Source organism: Desmodus rotundus, chromosome X (assembly GCF_022682495.2).
Source record: "Desmodus rotundus isolate HL8 chromosome X, HLdesRot8A.1, whole genome shotgun sequence".
In the NCBI taxonomy this organism is placed as follows: Eukaryota; Metazoa; Chordata; class Mammalia; order Chiroptera; family Phyllostomidae; genus Desmodus; species Desmodus rotundus.
The window spans coordinates 72637551-72664263 of record NC_071400.1 but is presented as its reverse complement, the minus strand read 5'-3'; the positions used below and the strand labels follow the sequence as shown (position 1 = coordinate 72664263).

General features: G+C 39.0%; 1 protein-coding gene across 10 annotated transcripts in view; it reads right to left on the bottom strand.

Annotated features, from left to right (window-relative positions):
* CASK (calcium/calmodulin dependent serine protein kinase) overlaps positions 1–26713 on the bottom strand; it is a 439221-nt gene that overhangs the window by 145004 nt on the left and 267504 nt on the right. For all 10 annotated transcript variants that reach the window (XM_053917273.2, XM_045187586.3, XM_053917276.2 and 7 more), the window contains exons 6-7: positions 22414–22516; positions 53–228 (exon numbers count right to left, since the gene is read on the bottom strand). In XM_053917273.2, coding sequence (XP_053773248.1) covers positions 53–228; positions 22414–22516 — 279 coding nt within the window. The remainder of the gene's footprint in view (positions 1–52; positions 229–22413; positions 22517–26713) is intronic.

Below are 26713 nucleotides of genomic sequence, written 5' to 3'. Positions count from 1 at the left end.
CTCAGAATAATTTCATCTCAATGTAAAAAGTAAAACATTCATAATATATTACCTTATATTTTCCTTTAATAATGCCTTCGAACAATCGTTCCTTGGTTCCATAAAAAGGCAAACAACCACTTAGCAGGATAAAAAGGATCACGCCACAACCCCAGACATCTACGGGTTTTCCATAAGGCTCTCTTTTGACAACTTCTGGGGCCATAAAATGAGGTGTTCCAACGCGTCCTACATTTAAAACAACATCAAGGAAAAAACGTTTACATTAAATGAGCTTGTTTCCTCATTTGAAAACTGAAAATAATACCACCATAACAGTCTGAATGAAAAGTTTAATGATATAAATATTCCCTCACCTCCTCTGCCCTCCTCAATAAAATCAAGTTTGTAGAAGGAAATACATTATTTATCTAATCACTTCTAATATTAGTACTTCCTATTGAACTCAGCAGTACACAGCAAGGGTTTCTTGTTTCATGAAGTTGTTTAAATTTTCTAATTGTCACAAGTTAAAAAGTAAAAATAATATAGAACAGAGGCAGGTGGAACAATCAGCAGGCAGAGCGTGGCTGCCTAGCGAAGAGCTGGGAGGGCCTGCCCTGGGCAGGGGCAGGGAGAGGATGGGTGCCACAGGAGTGAGGAAAAAAAATCTGTGGAAAAAAAGATTACTTTAAACTGCGGAATGGAAATTCTCAAGTTAAACCTAATGCTGAGAACTTTTAACAGTATGAATTTGATCTGAAATCCTGTTCAGATTTTAGGTGTTGATTATAGCAATTAGCAATGATTAGTAATATTTTGTTACAAGATTTTTAAAGTTTCCTTCTAATGTTAACATTTGAAGAGAATGAAGACAAATACATGACATAAACCACAGTCAGAAACTCTTCCATTCAATCCTTTTTGATCTTCAATTTTCTGTTATGTATTCCTTTTATTGAAAAGCAACCCACACAAGTTTAGGTGTGTGAATAATAATTGCACGAATTGTAAGTGTACAAATGTAAAAAGTTGCTACACAATGAACATTTGTAACCAGCACCAAGACCAAAAAACAAATCCTTTTTTCTTTTTTTTTTATTGTTGTTCAATTACAGTTGTCCCCATTATCCCATTACTCTCCTCTGCCCTACCCACCTCCATCTCCCATATTAAATCCTACCACCGCCCCTGTTGCCTTTGGCCATGGGTCCTTTGCACATGTTCCTTGATGACCCTTCCCTTTCTTTCCTCCATTATCCCCCTCTACCCTCCTCTCTGGTCCCTGTCAGTTTGTTTTTATTTTTATGTCTCTGGTTCTATTTTGCTCCCTTGTTTGTTTTGTTGATTTGATTCCATTTATAGGTGAGATTATATGGTATTTGTCTTTCACCACCTGGCTTACTTCACTTAGTATAATGCTCTTCAAATCCATCCATGCTGTTGTGAAGGGTAGGAGCTCCTTCTTTTTTTCTGCTGCATAGTATCCCATTGTGTAAATGTACCACACTTTTTTGATCCACTCATTTACTGATGGGGACTTAGGATGCTTCCAACACTTGGCTATTGCAAATTGTGCTATGAATGTTGTGAAGAACAGGTTTTTTTGAATAGGTGTTTCAGGATTCTTAGGGTATAATCCCAGCAGTGGAATTGCCAGGTCAAAAGGCAAGTTCCATTTTTAGTTTTCTGAGGAAATTCCATACTGTTTTCCCCAGTGGCTGCACCAGTCTGTATTCCCACCAACACTGTACTAGGGTTCCTTTTTCTCCACAACCTCGCCAGAATTTGTTGTTTGTTGATTTGGTTATAATGGCCATTCTGACCAGTGTGAAGTGGTATCTCATTGTGGTTTTAATTTGCATATCTCCGATGGCTAGTGATGCTGAGCATTCTTTCATATGCCTCTGGGTCCTCTGTATGTCCTCCTTGGAGAAGGGTTTGTTCAGTCCTTTGCCCGGTTTTTAATTGGATTGTTTATCTTCCTGGAGTGGAGTTGTGCGAGTTCTTTATATATTCTGGGGACCAAACCCTTGTCCAAGTATCATTTGGAAATATATTTTTCCATACAGTTGGTTTCCTTTCCATTTTGCTGATACTTTCTTTAGCCGTACAGAAAAATTTTAATTTGATGAAGTCCCATTTGTTATTCTTTCCTTTATGTCTCCTGCTCTGGGGACATATCAGTGAAAATACTGCTGTATGGAATATCTGAGATTTTCCTTTCTATGTTCTCCTCTAGGACTTTTATGGTGTTACAACTTATATTTAAGTCCTTTACTCATCTCGAGTTTATTTTTGTGTATGGTGTAAGTTGGTAGTTGAGTTTCACTGTATTGCACACAGCTTTGCAGATCTACCAACACCATTTGTTGAAGAGACTAATTTTAATGCATTTTATGCAGCTGCCCCTTTGTCAAATATTAGTTGACCATAGAGACATGGGTTTACTTCTGTGGTCTGTATTCTGTTCCACTAATCTATTTGTTCTTATCCCAGCACCAGACTGTTTTGATTACTCTGGCCTTGTAATATAGTTTGATGTCAGGTATTGTGATTTCTCCTGCTTTGTTCTTCTTTCTCAAAATTGCTGCAGCTATTCGGGGTCATTTATGGTTCCATATAAATTTCTGAAATGTTTGTCCTATATCTGTGAAATATGTCATGGGTACTCTAGTAGGGATTGCATTGAATCTATAGATTGCTTTGGGTAGTATGGCCATTTTGATGATGTTAATTCTTCCAATCCATGAACATGGTACATGCTTCCATTTGTTTTTTGTGTCTTCCTTAATTTCTTTCTTCAGTGTTGTGTAGTTTTCTGAGTACAGGTCTTTTACCTCCTTGGTTAGGTTTATTCCTAGGTACTTTATTTTTCCTGTTGCTATAGCAAATGGGATTCCCCCCCCCCCCGAATTCTGTTTCTGATATTTCTTTGTTCTTGTACCAAAATGAGTTCGATTTCTGAATATTGACTTTGTATCCTGCTGTTTTGACAAATTCACTTATTAAGTTGAATAATTATTTGGTGGAGCCTCTAGGGTTTTCTATATGCACTATCATGTCATCTGCAAACAATGACAGGTTTACTTCTCCTTTCCAATTTGGATACCTTTTATTTCCTTTTATTGTTTGACCTCTGTGGCTAGAACTTCCAATACTGTGTTGAATAGAAGTGGTGAAAGTGGATATCCTTGTGTTGGTCCTGATCTTAGTGAGAAAGCTTTTAGTTTTTGCCTGTTGAGTATGATGTTGGTGGTAGGTTTCTCATGTATGGCCTTTATTGTGTTGAGGTATGCTCTCTCTACTCCCACTTTCCTGAGTGTCTTTATCATAAGTGGGTGCTGTACTTTATCAAATGCTTTTTCCATATCTATTGACATGATCATATGATTTTTGTCTTTCCTTTTGTTAATGTGACGTATTACGGTTATTGATTTGTGAATATTGTACCATCCTTGAATCCCTGGGATGAATCCCACTTGATCATGGTGTGTGACCATTTTAATGTATTGCTGGATGGGGTTTGCCAGTATTTTGTTGAGGATTTTAGCATCTATTTCATCAGCAATATTGGCCTGTAGTTTTCTTTCTTTGTTGTGTTTTTTATCTGGTTTTGGGATTAGGATGATGCTGCCCTCATAAAAAGAGTTTGGGAGTCTTCCTTTTCTTAGACTTTTTTGGAATAGTTTGAGAAGGATAGGGATTAGCTGTTCCTTAAATAGTTTGTAAAGTTTTCCTGTGAAACTGTCTAGTCCAGGGCTTTTGTGTGCTGGTAATTTTTTGAATCTGCTTCTATTTCACCAGCTGTTATTGGTTTGTTTAGGCTTTCTGTTTCTTCTTGATTCAGTTTTGGAAGATTACATATTTCTAGAAATTTGTCCATTTCACCTAGGCTTTCAAATTTCTTTACATAAATTTGTTCATAGTAATTTCTTACAATCCTTTGTATTCTGTGGCATCAGTTGTAATTTCTCCTCTTTTATTTCTGATTTTATTTATTTGGGTCCTCTCCCTTTTTTTCTTGATGAGTCTGGTGCAAGGCTTGTCAATTTTGTTTATCTTTTCAAAGAACCAACTCCTGGACTTATTGATCCTTTGAATTGTTGTTTTAGTCTCTGTCATTTAATTCTGCTCTGATCTTGGTTATTTCCTTCCTTCTTCTTGCTCTGAGCTTTGTTTGTTGTTGTTTCTCCAGTTTTTGTAGATGTAGGGTTAGGTTGGTTGTTTGAAATGTTTCTATCTTTTTAAGGTAGGCCTGTATTGCTATGAACTTCCCTCTCAGGACTACCTTTGCTGTGTCCCATATGTTTTGGACTGTTGTATGTTCATTTTCATTTGTTTCCAGGAACTTTTGATTTCTTCCTTGATCTCATTCTTCACCCATTCATAGTTTAATAGCATGCTATTCAGTCTCCGTGAGTTTGAACATTTTTGAAGTTTTTTCCTTGAAGTTGGATTCTAGTTTCAAGCCCTCATTGCCAAAGAAAATCCTGGATATGACTTCAATTTTCTTGAATTTGTTGGGGTTTGTTTTTTGTCCTATTATATGGTCTACTTTTGAAAATGTTCTATGTGCATTTGAAAATACTGTGTATTTTGCTTCTTTTTTAAAAAAAACTTTTATTGTTATTCAATTACAGTTGTATGCCTTCTCTCCCCATCTCTCCACCCCACCCCAGCCGAACCCACCTCCTTCCCCCACCTCCACCCTCCCCCCCGATTTTGTCCATGTGTCCTTCATAGCATTTCCTGTAATCCCCTCTTCTCACTGTCCCCACCCCAATCCCCCCTGGCCATTGCTTCTTTGGGATGAAAGGTTCTATATATATCAGTTAAGTCCATTTGATCTAATGCATCTTTCAGTTCCACAATATCCCTGTTGATATTTTGTTTGGAAGATCTATCCATTGTTGACAGTGAGGTGTTAAAATCCCCTATAATAATTGTATTTCTATCTATATCTTTCTTGAAGTCCTCCAAGATTATCCTTATATATTTGGGTGTTTGTACACTGGGTGCATACATGTTTACAATGTTTATATCTTCCTGATAGATTCTTCCCTTCAGTATTATGAAGTGTCCTGCTGTGTCTCTTTTTATGGCCTTTGTTTTGAAGTGTATTTTGTCAGACATAAGTATTGCTACCTTGGCTGATTTTCTGTTTGCTTTTAATATATATATTTTTCCAACTCTTCACTTTCAATCTGTGTCGGTCTTTTGTTCTGAGATGGGTCTCTTGTAGGCAGCATATGTGTGGGTTGTTTTCTTGTCCATTCAGCTACCCGTATGTCTTTTGATTGGAGCACTTAATCCATTTATATTTAAGGTTATTGTTGATAGGTACTTATTCATTGCCATTTTACCCCTTTATACTTGTGTTCCTCTTTCACTCACTGTTTTTCTTCATCTTCTTAAAGCAGTCCCTTAAGCATATCTTGCAATGCTGGTTTGGTGGAGGTGTATTATTTTAACCTTTTTTTCTGGGAAATTCCTTATTTCACCTTCCATTTTAATCTAGAGCCTTGCTGGATAGAGTAGTCTTGGTTTCAGGTCTTTGTTTTTCATTACTTGGAATATTTCTTGCCATTCTCTTCTGGCTTGTAATGTTTCTGTTGAGAAGCCAGCTGCTAGCCTTATTGGGGCTCCCTTGTATGTTACTTCCTGTTTCTCCCTTGCTGCCTTTAACATTTTCTCCTTGTCTTGGAATTTTGCCATATTAATTATGATATGTCTTGGAGTGGCCCTCTTTGGGTTCCTCTTGATTGGGACTGTCTGTGCTTCCTGGATTTGTGTGACTTTTTGTCTCAGAAAGTTAGGGAAGTTTTCCATCATTCCCTTTTCAAACAGGTTTTCTATCCCTTGCTCCTATTCTCCTCCTTCTGGTATCCCTATTATACAGATATTATTCTGTTTCATGTTGCCCTGCAATTCCTTTAACCCCTCTTCATTCTTTTTGAGTCTTTTTTCCCCTTTTCTTGCTCTTTCTGGGAGTTTTTTTCTACCTTGTACTCCACCTCACTGAATCAATCCTCTGCTTCATCTAGTCTGCTTTTGATTCCTTCCACTGTGTTCTTCAATTCCAAAATTGTATTCTTCATTTCCTCCTGGCTCTTGTTCTTAGTTTCTATGTTCTTTTTCACACTGAGATAATTTGCAGTAAGTTCCTCATAGCTTCCCTGTAGTTTTTGGTAATTCTCACTGAGCTCATTGAGCTTCCTTATAATGACTGTTCTGAACTCAATATCTGATAGTTTAGTTGCCTCTATTTCATTTAGCACTCTTTCTAAAGCTTCCTCCTTTCCTTTCGATTGGGGGTCGTTTCTTTGCCTTCCCATTATTTGTGAGACTCTCTTCGTTAGCCTCTGCTTCTTAAATTGATCTGTTTTGACTCCCTGAATTTGTGGTGTGACCTTCTATGGTAGGAGACCTGTGAGATTCAGAGGTGTAGTCTCCTTGGTCTCCTGAACTTGATGCTCTTGGGATGCCCTTTATTCCATTTATGTTGGTTCTTTGGATGTAATTGGGTTTTGATTGTTGTTGGGTAATTCTTTGAGGGTCAATCCTCCCATCACATCTTGTACGCTGTTGTGCAGGTGCTTCCAGAACTCAACCACAAAGCCCAGGAAACAAACCCACACCTGCAAAAATACGCCCCCCCAATCCCACTATCAAGAGCAAATGAATCAGTATTAATAAGGATGTAAATAAATTAAGATTATTATAGGAAAGGAGAGTGAATATGAGATGACCGACTGATAGAAAAATGATTTTGAGAGGGTAGATGGTGGAGTACTAATAAGAGTTGTAAGTCAGAGCAATGTGAAGAAAGAAAGCAAAATTTACATAATAAATAAAAAGGGGAATGAAGAAGGTGGAATAGAGCAAGAAAAGGGAAGAATTTAGTACTAGGTTTAAACAGAAATTAAAGTGAGAGAGAGAAAGAAAAAGGAAGGAAAAAAGTAAATAAATAAGAAAGATATAGGAGTTCGGGCGAAGATGGAGGTGTAGCTAGAAACCCTTTGCTTCCTCACATGACCAAAAGGAGGATAACAACCAATCTAAGATCAATAAACAACCAAAAGTGCCAGAAAAATCAAACTGCATGAAACTCTGACAACCAAGGAATTAAAGAAAAAATCAACCAGAACTACCAGCGGACTGTGCGGGCTGACTCAGAAAAACTGAGGAGAGGTGCCTGAGGGGCGGGGTTGGCTGTCGGCTCCATGGGCTGTGAGGGAGGGGCTGACTTAAGGGGAAAAGTGAGACTCAGAGCTGACTGTGGGCTACAGCTGGGGCTGCCGAGGTGGCGGTTTCTCCCAATCTTACACGAGAGCTGAAAAGTGAGTTGAAAAGTGCGCTAGAGATGAGCACACTGTTCCCTCTCTGGCCCCTCCCCCACAGGCACCAGGGAAGCTCAGCAAAGAGGGTTGCCCTGCCCAGGTGAATACCTAAGGCCCTGCCCCCTTACAACCTATCAGCTGCACCAAGACAAAGAAATATGGCCCAAATGAAAGAACAGAGCAAAACCTCAGAACTAAGTGATGAGGAGATTGCCAACCTATCTGATGGAGAATTTAAAGCTCTGGTAATCAAAATGCTCACAGAACTGATTGAGCTTGGTTGAAAAATGAAAAAACAAATGAAAGATACCCAAAATGAAATAAAGCAAAATATTCAGGGAACCAAGAGTGAAGGGAAGGAAACCAGGATTCAAAGCAACAACTTGGAACAAAAGAAAGAAATAAACATCCAACCGGATCAGGATGAAGAAACAAGAATCTGAAAAAATGAAGAGAGGTTGAGGATTCTCTGGGACAACCTAAAACGTTCCAATATCCAAATTTTAGGGGTGTCAGAAGAAGAAGAACAACAGCAAGAAATTGAAAACTTATTTGAACAAATAAAGAAGGAAAACTTCCCCAATCTGGTGAAGGAAACAGACTTCCAGGAAGTCTAGGAAGCCCAGAGAGTCCCAAAGAAGTTGGCCTCAAAGAGGAACACACCAAGGCACATCATCATTAAGTTACCCAAGATTAAAGACAAAGAGAAAATCCTAAAAGCAGCAAGAGAAAAGGGGACAGTTACCTACAAAGGAGTTGCTTAGATTATCAGGTGATTTCTTAAAACAAACCTTGCAGGGAAGAAGGGGCTGGAAGGAAGTATTTGAAATCATGAAAGTCAAGGACTTACATCCAAGATTACTCTATCCAGCAAAGCTTTCATTTAGAATGGAAGGGCAGATAAAGTGCTTCCCAGATAAGGTAAAGTTAAAGGAGTTCATCATCACAAAGCCATTATTATGTGAAATGTTAAAGGGACTTATCTAAGAAAAAGAAGATCAAAAATATGAACAGTAAAATGACAACAAACTCACAACTATCAAGAAATAAACCTAAAAGAAAAGAAAAAAAAAACAAATACTAAGCAAACAATCAGAATAGGAACAGAATCCGAGAAATGGAGATCACATGGAGGGAGTCCAGTGGGGAAGGGGAAGGGAGAAATGGGGGGGAAGTTACAGGGAAGAAGAAGCATAATTAGCAGGCATAAAATAGACGAGGAGAGATAAAAAATGGTATAGGAAGCAGAGGACTCAAAGAACTTATATGTACAACCCATGGACATGAACTAAGGTGGGGGGAATGCTGGAGGGTTAGGGGGGCAGGGTGGAGGGGGGATAGAGGGGGAAAATTTGGGAGAATTGTAATAGCATAATCAATAAAAAATACTTTAAAAAAGGAAAGATATAGGAGTCAAATTGGAGAGAAAGATCCACCACAGCACTATCAACACTAAATGAGCTAAAATTAATATAGGAGGGATGGGAATAAAAGGGAAAAAAGAAAGAAGAGCTTAAGAGATGTCTAGAGGAATAGGAAGTGATTTTGAAATGATAAAGGGAGAGGGAATATTAAGAGTGAGGAACAAAAACCGGGCTAAGATAGGGAAAAATTAAAATTTGAGATGAAATGAAAAATAAAAAGAAAAAAAAGGAGAATAAAGAAAATAAAAGGGCAGGATAAAAGAGAAAAAGACGAAAGAAAAAGAAAGAAAAAAACAGGCTAAGACAGGGCAGAATTAAAAATTTGAGATGAAAAAAAAAGGATAGGAGAGGGGACTGGGAAAATTTGAGATTTGAAATACAAAATTAGTGAAGTGTAGAGATAAAATTGAAAAATAAAACAACAATTACCCTATCCAAAACCAATGAGCAAAGACTGCTAAAGGTGGAGAGAGAACGCAGGTATTTTAAGAGTGGGGGAAAAGGATGTGAGATGACCATTGAGAAGAAAATTGGTTTTTGTGAGGTTGGATAGGGGACAAATAGTAAGAGTGTGGAATGGAAACAAGTTGTAGCAAGAGAGAAAACAAAATTTAAAACAAAAATAATGAGAGGACAGAAGAAGGTAAAATGGGGAAAGAGAAGGGAGGGGCAAAATATGTGAATTGAACTAAACCATAGTATAAAATCTAGTGACTTAATATGCACAAACTTCATGGACAAGAAATGAATGTTAAAAAGCTATGCAGGAAAGAAAATATTGCAAGTCATGGAGAAGACCATGGTGGATTTTGTCTCCGTAGCTTCTAGTATTTACCACTGCTTTTTCTTTCTGGATCCACCTGTGGTAATGTTAGATGTTGACCCCATCTGACCTTAGGCAGCCTGCTCTGAGACTGCCAGGGATCTAATAATGCCTGTGACTGACTTCTTTGGTTGTTAATCTAGTCACTCTGCAGTCAGCAGTCAGGCTTAAGCACTACAGAGCTAGGACAGAGTCCCTCTTGGGGTCAGGGTTATTGTTTCCCTCAGGTTGCCATTGCTCAGAGGGAAGTAGTCTGCCTGAGCAGGTTGGTGATGCCATATGGGTGATGACTCAGCACCGGGACCGTGGCATCTACACTCTCAGTTTTCTCCTCAAAGCTTCTGTCCCCAGCCTTTCTTCAGGTGTCTCCAGCACACTGTGCCCCTGCCTTTGCCAGAGCCTAGGGTAAGTGGCTGCAAATGAAAATTTGTGCATTGGCCCTTTAAATGGCTCTTTGTGTCTCCAGCTGACCTTCTCTGGAAGAGAGCAACCCTGAAGCTTTTTGCTGCTAGGTGTTATCTGTGTACTTTTTGGGCTCTGGTGCTCTAGGCTGGGGATCCCAGCTTAGGGTTTAGTCCCCACACTTCTCAGGGGGATACAACACGTTGCTTAATTAACCCTCTGCTGCCGCCTGTGGGCGCCCAGTCTACCCCTCTCAAGTCTCTACCACACTCCTTATCAGTCAGGTTGTGCTGAAGCTGGTTCTTCTGTCTGTCCGAAATTATATGGCTTCTCTCTATCTCTCGCTATTGTTCCGTTGTTTGTTCCAGGTGATTTTTCCATAATTTAGTTGTAATTCCAGCTTGGTCCAGGGAGGAGGTTAGTGTGACCTCCATTCACTCCTCTGCCATCTTGTGCCCTTCCTCCGACCTTCATTTTCTTTAAAGTTTTTCTTTTCCTATCAAAATAGGCTTTTAGGAAGAAATCTGATAGTAATTGTTTGCATACTGGTAACCATCTTAATCTCAGTATTCCAAAGGGAGTCTTCTTCTACTGTAGAAAGGTTTGTACCCTGTAGCAAATTATTGTGGGAAGGGACACAGGGGGCACTGCCCAACAGTTTTGGCAGCTCTTCTAGCTGTATACAGGCCCAGCCCCCTCCTTTTCTCTTTCTCTCCTCTCCTCTCCTCTCCCCCTCTCTCTTTCTCCACGTAGAGTCCCAGATTATTTTTATTTTGCACACTGCATAATACTATGATTAAGACCTTAGAGATATTCAAATCCAGCTAGAGAGAATGTACCATAAAGTCATATTTAGTGATTGTCAAACTTGGTTTGGAATGGAGACTGATAAAGCAAGTCTTTGTGTGCTGGGGATGTTCCTTGCTGCAGATCATTATGGTTCCTCTCCCTCTCCCACAATAGAAGAGATTAAGTTCAGGGTTTAGAGAGTGAAAATATCTTCATTTAAAAGGTACAGCAGATCAGTGAAAACTTCACTGGTTAGAAGAAAATATTTTTATTTCCCACTTTGCTTCCTCAAGTAACATAAAGAAGCTGAAGTGATGAGACCTAAGCCTCCTACTTTGTTAACAGCCTGGGACAGGGTGTGGCCACTAGAGATTCACCCTGTTCTGATGGACAGGAGCTGGCGTGAGAAAGGAAGAGCAGGACAAGAGATCAGGGTGCCTGCTGGCAAGTTTGCATGATGCTTTGAAACTCAACTTACATCCTACCACTTCCCACACAAGAAAGGTGTAAGTGACTCAAAATGGAGGCCTCATTTTGGGATTAGTCAGAGCCACCATGGCCAGCCTCAGTCATCCTGAGGAGCTTCTCTACATTTATCTGGGTTGAAGACTACCCTGATGTGGGGAATTAGTGTTCATCCTTAAAGAAGGTGCATGTATTTTGGTTCAAGAATTTGCTCATAGATGATAGAAGACAATGGTAGAAAGAATATATAGGAATGATCTTTTTTATTTTGTGCACATCAGCAGAATGTAGAAGTACTGGAATTAACCTTTACTGACCACCCCAAACTCCTTCTTTGTGTTCTTTTAGCTTTTCCTTTTTTGTGGCCACTTGATTTTTATGACTTTGACCACAAAATTCTAAGAAGAGGAACCCAGTCATCAAATCAAATTAAATGTCACTGTATTATGACATACATCAGATACACTTAAATATTTAAATGCTATGTTTTCTGATAATATAATAAGAATTTACTACCCAGAACCTCAGGGAGGGAATTGTTTTGAATAGCTACAGATTCAATACTGTAGAACTTGAATCTTTTTTTTTTTTTTTTTTTTTTAATTTTTTTTTTTTATTGTTATGCAATTACAGTTGTATGCCTTTTCTCCCCATCCCTCTACCCCACCCCAGGTGAACCCACCTCCCTCCCCCCTCTCCACCCTCCCCCTTGGTTTTGTCCATGTGTCCTTTATAGTAGTTCCTGTAATACCCTTTTCCCACTATCCCCGCCCCCAACCCCCACCCCCGCCCTGGCTATTGTTAGATTGTTCTTAACTTCAATGTCTCTGGTTATATTTTGTTTGCTTTTTTCTTCTATTGCTTATGTTCCAGTTAAAGGTGAGATCATATGGTACTTGTCCCTCACTTCCTGGCTTATTTCACTTAGCATAATGCTCTCCAGTTTCATCCATGCTGTTGCAAAGGGTATAAGCTCCTTCTTTCTCTCTGCTGCGTAGAATTCCATTGTGTAAATATACCATAGTTTTTGGATCCACTCGTTTGCTGATGGGCACTTCGGTTGCTTCCAGTACTTGGCTATTGTAAATTGTGCTGCTATGAACATTGGGGTGCACAGATTCTTTTGGATTGGTGTTTCAGTGTTCTTAGGGTATAATCCCAGCAGTGGAATTACTGGGTCAAAGGGCAGTTCCATTTTTAGTTTTCTGAGGAAATTCCATATTGTTTTCCACAGTGGCCTCACCAGTCTGCATTCCCACCAACAGTGCACTAGGGTTCCCTTTTCTCCGCATCCTCTCCAACATTTGTTTGTGGATTTGTTTATGTTGGCCATTCTGACTGGTGTGAGATGATACCTCATTGTGGTTTTAATTTGCATCTCTCTGATGGCTAGTGATGCTGAGCATCTTTTCATATGTCTCTGGGCCCTCTGTATGTCTTCCTTGGAGAAGTGTCTGTTCAAGTCCTTTGCCCATTTTTTAATTGGGTTGTTTGTCTTCCTGGAGTGGAGTCGAGTGAGTTCTTTATATATTTTGGAGATCAGGCCCTTGTCTGAGGTATCGTTGGCAAATATGTTTTCCCATACTGTTGGTACTCTTTGTAATTTGGTGCTGTTTTCTTTAGCCATGCAGAAGCTTTTTATTTTGATGAGGTCCCATTTGTTTATTCTTTCCTTTATGTCCCTTGCTTTAGGGGATGTGTCTGTGAGGATGTTGCTGCGTGGAATGTCTGAGATTTTCCTGCCAATGTTTTCCTCAAGGACTTTTATGGTGTTACGGCTTATATTTAAGTCTTTTATCCATCTTGAGTTTATTTTCGTGTATGGCGTAAGTTGGTGATCGAGTTTCATTTTTTTGCACGTAGCTGTCCAGATCTCCCAACACCATCTGTTGAAGAGGCTGTTTTTGCTCCATTTTATGCTCCTGCCTCCTTTGTCAAATATTAATTGATCGTATAGACTTGAGTTTATTTCTGGGCTCTCTATTCTGTTCCATTGGTCTATGTGCCTGTTTTTATGCCAGTACCAGGCTGTTTTGATTACAGTGGCCTTGTAATACAGTTTGATATCAGGTATTGTGATCCCTCCTGCTTTGTTTTTCTTTCTCAAAATTGCTGCAGCTATTCGAGGTCGTTTATGGTTCCATATGAATTTCTGCAATGTTTGTTCTATATCTGTGAAATATGTCATGGGTACTCTAATAGGGATTGCATTGAATCTATAAATTGCTTTGGGTAGTATGGCCATTTTGATAATGTTGATTCTTCCAATCCATGAACATGGTACATGCTTCCATTTGTTTGTATCTTCCTTAATTTCTTTCTTCAGTGTTGTGTAGTTTTCTGAGTACAGGTCTTTTACCTCCTTGGTTAGGTTTATTCCTAGGTACTTTATTTTTCTTGTTGCTATATCGAATGGGATTTTTTTCCTGATTTCTGTTTCTGCAGTTTCGTTGCTGGTGTACAGGAATGCCTTTGATTTCTGGGTATTGACTCTGTATCCAGCTGTTTTGCCAAATTCATTTATTAGGTCGAGTAGTTTTTGAGTGGAGTCTATAGGGTTTTCCATGTACACTATCATGTCGTCTGCAAACAGTGACAGTTTCATTTCCTCCTTTCCAATTTGGATGCCTTTTATTGCTTTTTCTTGTCTGATTGCTGTGGCTAGGACTTCCAATACTATGTTGAATAGGAGTGGTGAGAGAGGGCATCCTTGTCTAGTTCCTGATCTTAGTGGGAAAGCTCTAAGTTTTTGTCCATTGAGTGTGATGTTGGCTGTAGGTCTCTCATATATGGCCTTAATTATGTTGAGGACTGCTCCCTTTATTCCCACTTTGCTGAGTGTTTTTATCAGAAATGGGTGCTGTATCTTATCAAATGCTTTTTCCGCATCTATTGATATGATCATGTGATTTTTGTCTTTGCTGTTGTTGATGTGATGTATTATGTTTATTGATTTGCGAATATTGTACCATCCTTGCATCCCTGGGATGAATCCCACTTGGTCATGGTGGATGATCTTTTTAATATATTACTGGATGCGGTTTGCTAATATTTTGTTGAGAATTTTAGCGTCTATGTTCATCAGCGATATTGGCCTGAAGTTTTCTTTCTTCGTTGTGTCTTTATCTGGTTTTGGGATTAGGATGATGTTGGCTTCATAAAAAGAGTTTGGGAGTCTTCCATCAGTTTGGATTTTTTCGAATAGTCTGTGAAGGATAGGGGTTAGTTCTTCCTTAAATGCTTTGTAGAAATCTCCTGTGAAACCATCTGGTCCAGGGCTTTTGTGTGATGGGAGTTTCTTGATGACTGCTTCAATTTCCTTTGCTGATATTGGTCTGTTCAGGTTTTCTGCTTCTTCTTCATTCAGTTTTGGAAGATTATATTTTTCTAGAAATGTGTCCATTTCATCTAGGTTTTCAAATTTCTTAGCATACAGGTCTTCATAGTAATTTCTTACGATCCTTTGTATTTCTGTGGTATCAGTTGTAATCTCTCCACTTTCATTTATAATTCTGTTTATTTGGACCCTCTCTCTTTTCTTCTTGATGAGCCTACTTAAAGGCTTGTCGATTTTGTTTATCTTTTCAAAGAACCAGCTCCTGGATTCATTGATCCTTACAATTGTGCTTTTAGTCTCTATGTCATTTAGTTCTGCTCTGATCTTGGTTATTTCCTTCCTTCTGCTTGCTCTGGGCTGTCTTTGTTGTTGTTCCTCCAGTTCTTGTAGGCGTAGGGTTAGGTTGTTTGTTTGAACTGTTTCTAACTTCTTAAGGTAGGCCTGTATTGCTATGAACTTCCCTCTCAGGACTGCCTTTGCTGTGTCCCATAGGTTTTGGGTTGTTGTGAGTTCGTTTTCATTTGTTTCCAGGAAGTTTTTGATTTCTTCCCTAATCTCATTCTTGACCCATTCATTGTTTAATAGCATGCTATTCAGTCTCCATGCTTTTGAGTGTTTTGGGTTTTTATCCTTGGCGTTGGTTTCTAGTTTCAGACCCTTGTGGTCAGAGAAGATGCTTGATATGATTTCAATTTTCTTGAATTTGTTGAGGCTTGCTTTGTGTCCTATCATGTGGTCTATCTTTGAAAAAGTTCCATGGACACTTGAAAAGAACGTGTATTTTGCTTCTTTGGGATGAAAAGCTCTGTATATATCAGTTAAGTCCATTTCCTCTAAGGTATTGTTAAGTGACACAATATCTTTGTTGATCTTTTGTTTGGAAGACCTGTCCATTTTTGATAGTGGGGTGTTAAAATCCCCTACTATAATTGTGTTGCTGTCAATATCTTTCTTGAAATCCTCCAAGATTTTCTTTATGTATTTGGGTGCTCCTATGTTGGGTGCATATATATTTACAATGTTTATGTCTTCTTGGTGGATTCTTCCTTTGAGTATTATGAAGTGACCTTCTGGGTCTCTCTTTATGGCCCTTCTTTGGAAGTCTATTTTGTCAGATATGAGTATTGCTACCCCTGCTTTTTTTTCCTGTCCGTTTGCTTGGAAGATTTGTTTCCAGCCCTTCACTTTCAGTCTGTGTAAGTCTTTTGTCCTGAGATGGGTTTCTTGTAGGCAGCATATGTGTGGGTCATGTTTTCTTATCCATTCAGCTGTTCTATGTCTTTTGATTGGAGCATTTAATCCATTTACGTTTAAGGTTATTATCGATAGGTAGTTATTCATTGCCATTATTTCCTACCTGTGTTCCTCTGTCTTTCTCTTTTCCTTCCTTTCCTTAAAGCAGTCCCTTTAGCATCTCTTGCAGAGCTGGTTTGGTGGAGCTGTATTCTTTTAGACTTCTTTTGTCTGGGAAACTCTTTATTTGGTCTTCTATCTTGATTGAGAGCCTTGCTGGGTAAAGTAGTCTTGGTTGCAGGCCTCTGGTTCTCAGTACTTGGAATATTTTTTGCCATTCTCTTCTGGCTTGGAGCGTTTCCATTGAGAAGTCAGTTGCTAACCTTATTGGGGCTCCCTTGTATGTTACTTCCTTTTTCTCCCTTGCTGCCTTTAAGATCCTCTCTTTGTCTTGGAAATTTGCCATTTTAATTATGATGTGTCTTGCAGTGGGTCTCTTTGGGTTCCTCTTGTTTGGGACTCTCTGTGATTCCTGGATTTGGGTGACTTTTTCTCTTCTCAGATTAGGGAAATTTTCCATCATTACTTTTTCAAACAGGTTTTCTATCCCTTGCTCTTCTTCTTCTCCTTCTGGTATTCCTATTATACGGATATTGTTACGTTTCATGTTGTCCTGCATTTCCCTTATTGCCTCTTCATTCTTTCTGAGCCTCTTTTCCTTTTCTTGCTCCTTCTGGGTGTTTTTTTCTACTTTGTCCTCCAGCTCGCTGATCCGATCCTCTGCTTCATCAAGTCTGCTTTTAATTCCTTCTACTGTGTTCTTCAATTCAGAAATTGTATTCTTCATTTCCTCTTGGCTCTTGTTGATATTTTCTATTTCCTTTTTCATGTTGATATAGTTTGCAGTGAGTTCATTGTAGTTTCCTTGTAGTTTCTGGTAGTTCTCTTTGAGCTCAGAGAGCTCAGTGAGTTTCCTGATGACCATTGCTTTGAACTCAGTATCTGATAGTTGACTTGCCTCTTTTTCGGTTAGTATTCTTTCTGAGACTTCCTCCTTTCCTTTCATTTGGGAATTGTTTCTTTGTCTTCCCATTGTTTGTGAGGCTCTTCTTGTTGGCCTCTGCGTCTTAAATTGCTTTGTTCTGACTCCCTGGATTTATGATATGAACTTCTATGGTAGAATGCCAATGGGATTCGGTGGTGCTGTCTCCTTACTCTCCTGTGCTCACTGGTCTTGAGCTGACGTTTATGTGTTTAACACGGTCTAACTCTAGTCTTTTCAGCACTCCAGGTTTTGTTGTCTCACCTGTGGGAAAAAGAGAAAGGGGGGGCAAAAGAAAAGAAAAAAAAAAACACACACACAAAACAAACCAAAACAAAGATGGGAAGGAGGGAAAAAGGAAATAGGAAAGGAGGAAAGGAAGGAAGGAGGGAAGAAGGAATAAAGAAAGATCGGAGGCAAGATAAGAAGGAATTTTAGCAAAAATTAAAACATAGAAATAGATAAAAGAAGGCAGGAAGAAGACATAAAAATGGTAAAGGATGGGAGGAAGAAGGAATGAAAAAAAAGAAAAAAAGAGAGAGGAAGAAGGAATTCAGGGGGAAAGGAAAAAAAAGAAAAAGGATAAAAAAAAAAAAATCTTCTGTTGGCTTTAAACGGGTCAGGTTATTTCTGCTGGTGTCCTGTCTGTGCAACGGGAGGGGGTGGTTGGAAGGATTGGTTTCACTTTTCTCTCTTCCTGGGTCACCCTCTTCGCTGTTTTGTAGGTGTGGTCCCTGGCAGTCAATCAGTCCGTTGATCAGCCAATCCAGCTGCTTTGGCTTGTGACGCGTGCGCGCGCAGCAGGGGAATCCAGCCGCTTTGGGTCTGTGACGTTATTTTGTGCCCTGAGCGCGCAGCCGGCGGACCAATCGAGCTGCCAGGGCTTGGAACGCTGGCGCGCAGGTGGCGGATTCAGCCGCCTTGGGGTTAGGACACTCGCCAGCAGCTTTGTATTTGGAAAACAGGCACCCAGCCGGCCCTGTGCTTGGTGAGCGCGCGAAGCCTGCTGAGCCACAGGCTCTGTGCTTGGGGGCCCGATCCAGCCGCCCTGGGCTTGAGTCTCTCGGGCGGGCGGGGCCGCCCTGGGACTGAATCACGCGGCACTCGGTTCCGAGGTTTTGGGCCTGTGGGTGGAGCAGCTAGTCTCTGCTCCAAATTATCTCGGAGGTTTCAGGTGTGGGCGCCCCTCCCGGGTTTCAAGTGTGGGTCCCGTTCGCTAATCTGCTCGCGCGACCGGACCTCAGGTGAGCGTAGCAGTCCAGGGGTGGAGGGGGAGGGGCGCCAGGGGCCTCGGCTACTACCGAGAGTTCTCTAATTAGCCCCTGAGTGTCTCTATTTTCTTTTTCTTTTTGAGAAATTCCTCCTTTTCAAGCCCCCCTGGTCTAATCAAGCACCTGGCTGCTCACAGCGCAGCCTGGCCCTCTCCCAAGACTCCTGCAGGAGCCCCTGCGCCAGGGCTGGCGCTTCTGCCGCCCTTGTACCGCGCGGTCCTGGGTCCCGTGGACCTTATTGTCCTTGAGCACTCTTCTTACCGTCAGATCTTTCAGTGTCCTCTATCTTTGGTCTCTGATCTTCGTATATGCTGGAATACTGTTGGCTGTTCGCTCTGCTCCTCAGATCAGCTAGGTATTTCCCTGGCGTTGAGGGGAAGTAGACTCCGCTCCCACCTATGTTGCCGCCATCTTCCCCCGAAAGTCCAGAACTTGAATCTTTATGTACCCAAACCTTTTTACTTTAATAGTTTTGAATGGCTATCTTCCTTCAATTTTCTGACTTCTTTTACAAAAGATGCACATAATTTAACCTTTTCTTGATGACTCAGAATTGTCATTGTGGATATCAATTAAAGAACAATGGTATAGAACAGGAAACCGTCTCAGGAACTTCAGCTGTATGCAAGGGTTGATCAGTATTGAAACACTGCTGTGCTTTCCAAGTTATGGTATCTGATCAGTGTATTTTTTTCTGTTTGGCTTTCATTTCTTTTCTCTCACTAGGCTCACTCCAGCCTCAGCTTCTAATTTGTTGCATAAAATCTGCTGTTACCTGCAAACTAATGAGCAACCAGAATTTTTAATTTAATAACAATTTCCTAAGTGTCTACTAGGTCCTAGACACCACAGTAGGTGCTGTGGACATACAGTAGGATAAGCCATGATCCCCCTGGACCCTCACAAAGCTTAGTCTTTCATATGATTACAAATCTCTGCATCAAATGCTACATGGAGGTATGTAGCTCAGATAGTTATGGTAATATGGAAGAGAAGGACTAGGTTACCTAACTGGGGATGGTGAAGCTCAGCCTGCTCTTAAGATGTTTGTTAGCTCAGGCTTTAAGAAGAGTAAAAGATATCTAGATCAGGGGTGTCAAACTCATTTTCACCACGATCCACATCAGCCTTGCAGTTGCCTTCAAAGGGCCAAATGTAATTTTAGGACTGTATAAATGTAACTACTCCTTAACTAGGGGCAAGGAGCTTGGCGCTGCCGCTGGATAAAACAAGGTGGAGGGCTGGATTCGGCCCATGGGCCTTGTGTTTGCCACCAGTAATCTAGATAGATAAAATCACCAAAGGCATTCCAACCAGGGGCTAGAGAGGTGCAAGGTATAAAGGAACACAAATCCAGACAACTTTCTGTAAAATGAGAGCACGCCAGCCTCAGAGTGTCTTTAGATAATCGCTTGAGAGGACAATCTGCAGGTTTTAAAGGCAGGAAGAGTCTTGCTGCTACTATAATGATTTTCTAGGTTCTTAGTTATCTTCTGGATAAGTTTTCCAAATAGCTGAGTTTTACATAGGAGAAGCATAAATACAGGGGTGGACAAAAGTAGGTTTATAGTTGTGAGTATGTGAAACAGAGTTTCTTCTTGTATTATTTATTAATTATTGTATTATTTATTTGTACAACTGTAAGCCTACTTACCTACCCTGTATCTGTAAATGGTTTTTACTATATGGTACATATAAGGGAGAGAATTTCTTTCCATTTGGAGGACTAACTGATCAAGTGACAGGAAAATAGCTTTCTGTTAAATATCAGCAAGTTAGCTGATAAATATTAACAAAATTTTCAAGAGTACCTTAAACAACTGGAAAGCTTTTTTATAAAAAGAAATCATTCTGGGGTGGGGTGGAGGGATGGGGAGAAAAGGCATACAACTGTAATTGAATAACAATAAAAATTAAAAAAAAAAAACAAAAAACAAAAAACAAAAAATCATTTATCCCAATCCACATATATCACATTTTTAAAGTCACTGTAATGATTGAAGTAGTTATTTCAAGACTGTAAGGAAAGGTATGTTAAGAAATGACAACACTCTGTCCATCAGAAGTGTTTTAACTCTACAAGCACTGATAAAAATAAATTTTGTATAACACACACATTTTTGGTTCAAAATCAGCTTTGAAAATATGCAATTAAGGGAAAAGGTTCGTGGACTTTTGGAAAATAGATTAACATGTAGAATATGTCCAGGTAAATTTAATGAATCTGTTTTTCCCACTCAACTGAGATGCACACTAAAATATGAAGCCCATGCCATTCTGAATATTAACAGGATGCCGATCCAGATCAATAGAAACAAAGTCATTATATGTAACCAGTATATAACAGATAAGAGGAATTATCTGTTTTATTTCATTTTATCCTATCAACCTGAGGGGTCTATTTATCAGAAATTACTTGTTATAATTGTGTAGTCTTAACACAAGGGTGATCTGTACAAATACCAAATTTGAATGTTAGTTTAACAGCAATATTTCTTTAAAAACAACAACAATTAAGACTTGTAGTTGACTGCAAGATTAATTTGGACCCGCAGCATCATGTGGTTGTCCAAAAAGCTAATGCAGCTTGGGGAGTCTGAGAGAAATTTAAAACCCACAGCAAAAGAAGTGATAGCTCCAAGCTCCTGTGCACCAGACTGTACCTGTAGCTGTATTCAGTTCTGGCTCCATACTTTGAGCATAGTGAGGAGATTCTGAACCAGTTTACATGACGCATGGCAAGATTAAGCTAGGCAAGTTAACTTGGACAAGACTTCAGGGAAAATGACAGCTGTCTTCAAACATCTGAATGGCTATCACATGGAAGGATTAAAACTGTTCAGCCTGGCTCCAAAAGTCAGAATTAGGACCACTGGGTAGAAGTTATAGGAAGACAGATTTCTATTCAATGTAAGAATGAATGTTTCAATAGTTTTTAAAAAAATGTTCAAATACTTAAAGAGCTTTCCAAAAATGGAATAAATTGTCCTGGGACATAGTAAATTCTTTGCCATCTGAGGAATTCAACTAGAGCTCAACCTTTTGCTGGGAATTTTTGAGAGAATTCAATCATTAGTTATAAGACTAGAGAAGTTAAGGCCCCTTTGAATCCAGAGATTCAATGACTTTATGATTAAACTATGCTTTACCACCTGATCTTTTGGTCAGTCTTCTGATCACGAATGAAAAGTTCTGAATTAGGAAAAGAAATCAGTTTTTAAAACTATATTCAACTTGCAGTTTCTCATATCACTGGAAATGATTAACTGGAAGAAAATGCAAAACAGAAAGAAAATTTAAACCTAATTTAATTTTAGAGGGCAATGTGGTGAAATAATGATTTAAGGAATATAACTATGACTCATGGCTCATTTTCCAGTTGGTGGTCTGTGTTAATACTGCTTTGCTGTTTTAGTACTAGTGAATGAAATGAAATAAACTGTGTAACATTATTATTTTGATATTATCATTTGTCAGGTATTTGAATTTAATATAAGCAATCTTGAAAGATGACAGGTTTTAAAAAGTCCCATTGATATTTTCCATATTTTTCCTCTTTGTGAAGGCTGGCAGTATTTGGAGATAGAAAAGAGAAGGAAATGACTAGAAAACTGATAGTCTGTAGAATAGAGAACTAAGTAATTTGCAAAACTAAGGAAGATAACTAAAAATAGAGCAGCATTCTGAGCTGGAGTCTATTCAAAGGAATAAACAAAACCCCCAAATACTTGAATTTGTAATTAGCATCCACCTCTGTACACTAGTGAAGAAAGTCTCTATTTTCACTTTTCTTCATTCTCTGGCCTGGAATTTTCCAGTTATGTTTTGCTTTGGCTGATAATACAATCAGTCTGCATTCACATCTGCTTGCTCTTTCGAAATACACAGATTATGGCTTGAGCAGTTCTCTGACAAATGGAATGAGTAAAACAGTATGAAATTAAAAACTAGCTATAGGTGTAAGCCTGAAAGTAGATAATCCATACAGTTTTGATTTGATGTCATTTGGTCAGTTCAACTTTAAAAGTCACTGCTTCAAATATTTCTGTATGTAGGGTCTCTTCTCTGTTAAGTGCTGAGGATACGAATAATAAAAGGACAGCTTATTCTTAAGGGACTAAAATTCTAGTTGTGACTACAGAGTTATTAAATTCAAAACCGTATGATGGCACTTTTGGGGGTGGGGTAGGGTTGGGTGGAATGGGGTATGAAACACTGAAGACAGGCTAATATTTACTTTGAAAGTTTTACATCAGTCTAAAAGTGACCAGGTTTTGAAGAATATTTTTAAAAAAGTGTTCTTACCTCCAGCTACAAGTCCAGACTCCCCTAATTGAATAGCTACCCCAAAGCCCCCGAGTTTAACAGGTGCCGAGTTTTCCTTTGAGGCGAGGAGAACACAGTGGGGCTGAAAAGAAAGACAAACAAACAAACAAACAAAAAACAAACCAAAAAAGAAGGATTAATTTAAGATGAACAATTCAATTTGCATAAAACCAAGTAACATGACAATAGAATAATACATTAAAAACTTCTGTAATTATTTTGGATGCTTGTATTATTTGTCCTATTCTTACTTTTGGCTTTCTCCAAAGACATACCTGTTCTATCTAATATTTTTCAGGAATTATTTGCTTCCAATATTGGGCTATGGTGCTAAGAATTATTCAGGATTCTAATCACTATGTTATACACCTGAAACTAATATAATATTGTATGGCATCAATCATTTAAACATAAATTTAAAAAAGAATTACTCAGGAAGCATGGATGCTCAAGAAAGATATATTTTCTGCCTTTTTCATGCAATGTTTTCTTCCTTTGAGTGACAGTCCACATTTGTTTAAGGAATAATATATTTTACACCTTGTGCTAAAACGTTTCTTGAAACCTCTCACTTTACCTACACTTTATCTCGGCCCTTGGGGGACCCTGATGGCCTTTTTTGGTCCACCCTCCCAGCCTCTTTGTTTTCTTTATTTATTTCATCCCTACATAAGAAGAGTCAGATTAAATGACTCTAATTGAGCCCTGCTCCTAGGGAATTCACTGCCCTCCCTGGGCACGCCTTTTCTCTGAACCTGCCCTTCCTCTGTGGGAATGGGAGGTGAGAAACAAGAAGGGGGAAAGGAGATACTTGGCCCGCCTCTAGTTAAGAAATTGGAAAAATATCTGTATATTCTTTCAATATAAATTCCTTGAGTTTGATAATATTACCGTGACTATTAAGAGGATTTCTTACTTTTAGGAAGTATATAAGTCAGTAGATAAAGTGCTAGATGAAGAGAGATTGAGAAGAATAAAACAAATGTAGAAAAATGTTGACATATGTGAAATCTGAGCAAAAGGTGCCTGGAGTTCTTTGTACTGTCCGTTGAATTTTTCTGTAAGTCTAAAATTATGTAGAAGCAACCCCATTTTATTTTAAAGTCACCTAAAATACTTTTTTTTTTATCATTTTTTAATTAATGTTTGAAATACAGTTGTCTTCATTTTCCCACCACCACTTTCCCCTGCCCCACCTACCCCCACCTCCCACACTCAATCCTTCCCCTATTTGGCTTTGTCCATGTAAAAGACTTCTTGTGGTTATCCTTTCAGTTTGTTACATAGTAAGATCAATTTGTTTCAATTAGATTTTGACCTAATTTGATATTTTAATTATATAAAACATGTACATAGCTCCCAAGTGAAAACTGTAAACAAAAACCATTCAGAGAGTTCTAGCTTTTGGCCCCTCTCCTCATTCCCAACCTCTCTCTCCTCATTGGTAACTATTGGTATTAATTTTTGGTTTATCCTTCTTTTTTTTGAAAATAGGGAAATACATATAAATATTCAACATTTTCACATAACAGCATGTCCAATAGATGACTCCATAGCAGTACCTAGAGATTCTCAGGGAGATTTGTTTTTGTTTTGTTTTTTAAAGAGAGACATTTGTGTGCTGATGGAAAAGATCTGCAGAAGGGACATATATTTCCAGGAAAGAGAGGCAGATGGGATGAGCTGCACAAGTAGGGTGGGGCGTTGGTCCTGCTGACAGCAAAGAAGGCAGGGTACAGGAGCACCTGTAGATGCAGACAGATGTAGATGTAGGAAGATGAGGAAGTTCTCTTCTGAGCACTTCCATTTTCCATTTACTTTGAAATAAAACTGATCATCAGGTGGGAGTTGGGAAGGGAGGGGATCACTGGCAATTTGAGAAGAGGGAAGGTGTGAAAAAGTATTTTCAAAGAATAGGAGCATGAATTGACTAAGGCGGTTGCTTTCAAACCACAGCATCAGAATCACACAGATTTACTGGCTTCTACCCCAGAGTTTCTGATTCATAAGGTCTGGGATGAAGTAAAAAATGTGCATTTTTAACAAGTTCCTGAGTGATGTTGATGCTACTGGTCTGGGAACCATACTTTGAGAACTACCAGACTAAGGAAATAGAGCAAGACTGCTGGCAGCACATGAACCCACTCGAGATTTGTGGTCATGAATTTTAAGTGAGAACAATCAGCATGATTGTGTGTCTGAACCTAGTTCCTGATTTTACCTGGCAGGGTTCAGCCCTGGAGTAGGTGGTGAGCTGAATTTCACCAGGGTTGGGATTTAGATGAAGAGAGGACAGTCATGTCAGTTAATCCATGGCACCAAACAAGCATATCCATTTATTTCTTCTTTTTTACTTTTATCTTTACATAAATAAAAAGTTAAGATAACAGCAAAGTAGGAAAGGGAGGGTGAAGGGGAAGAGGATATATAGGAATGAGCTAAGAACATACAGACAGAGAGTAGAAAGTTCAGAATGAACAGGAAAAAGCTCATATAAAGGAAGGACTAGAAACAGATTATATTCAAATCTGGTCAGAGTAGGGCAAGGGAACTGAAGATTTAAAAACCAGAATTAGTATTTTGAAAAGGGATGGCTTAGGTGTGGAAAAATAGCTAACATAATATAGAAGAAAATATTTATATTCAATTTTATGAATGCTTAATAGATAAGCATCTATTCAGTCATAAAAAATTCTCTCAGGATGTTTAATATATTTGCACACCCATGTGTATCTCAGCATTATTCACAATGGCCAAGAGGTGGAAGCAACTCAAATATCCATTAACAGGTGAATGGATAAAGAAAATGTGGATATACAATGTAACCTCAAAAGAAGGAAATTCTGTTATACGCACAACAACGTAAGTGAACCTTGGCAATATTATGCTAAATGAAATAAGCTAGTCATAAAAGGACAAATATTGTATGATTTTATTGAAATTACACAAAGTAGTCAAAATCAAAGCAAGTAGAAAGGTGGTTGCCAGGGTGGGAGGGGGAATTAGTACTTAGTGGGTATAGAGAGCTTTAGTTTTGCAAGATGAAAAAGTTCTAGAGATCTGTTGCACAACAATATAAACATACTTGACACTACTGAACTGTAAACTGAAGAATCATTAAGATGGTAAAATTAATGTGTTTTTAAAACAACATATACACACAAAATTCTTTTTTTCCATATTTTTATTGTTTACACTATTACAGATGTCCCCCCCATCTCCCCCACTGCCTACCTTACCCCCACCCTCGCCCCGCTTCCCTCTGACCATCACCACACTTTTGTCTTTGTCTGTGGATTGCGCATGTTCTTTTATTTTTCACATTTTTTATTGTTGTTCAAGTACAGTTGTCTCCATTTCACCCCCACCCCAGCCATCCCCACTTCCCACCCTTGATCCCCCTTTGGTTTTGTCCAAGTGTCCTTTATACATATTCCTGAAAACCCTTCTCCCCCATTATCTCCTCCCACCTCCCCTCTGGTTACTGTCAGTTTGTTTGCATATGTTCTTTAGCCAATCCCTTCACCTTCTTTCATCCAGTCCCAGTCTCCCCCCTTGCCCTCTGACAGCTGTCAGTCTAGTTCATGTACCCATGCCTCTGTTTCTATTTTGTTTGTCAGTTTATCTTGTTTATTAGATTTCACATATAAGTGAGATCATATGGTATTTGTCCTTCACCAACTGGCTTATTTTACTTTGTATAATATTCTCTAGGTCTATGCTGTCGCAAAAGGTAAGATTTCCTCCTCCTTCTCCTTTTTTTTTTAAACAGCTGTGTAGTATACTATTGTGTAAATGTGCCATGGCTATTTTTTACCCACTCATCTACTGACGGGCACTTGGGCTGTTTCCAGATCTTGGTTATTGTAAATAACATTGCTATGAACATGGGGGTGGATGTATTCTTTTGAATTAGTGTTCCAGGATTCTTAGGATATATTCCCAGAAGTAGAATCACTAGGTCAAAAAGTAGTCCCATTTTTAAGTTTTTGAGGAAACTCCATATTGTTTTTCACAGTGGCTGCACCATTGTGCATTCCCACCAAGAGTGCACTAGGGTTCCCTTTTCTCTACAACCCCGCCAGCACTTGTTTGCTGATTTATTGATGGTAGCTATTCTGGCAGGTGTGAGGTGATATCTCATTGAGGTTTTAATTTGCATTTCTCTGATGATTAGTGATGTTGAGCATTTTCTCATATTTCTATTGGCCATTTGTATGTCTTCTTTGAAGAAATGTCTATTCAGATCCTTTGCCCATTTTTAAATTGGATTTTTTTT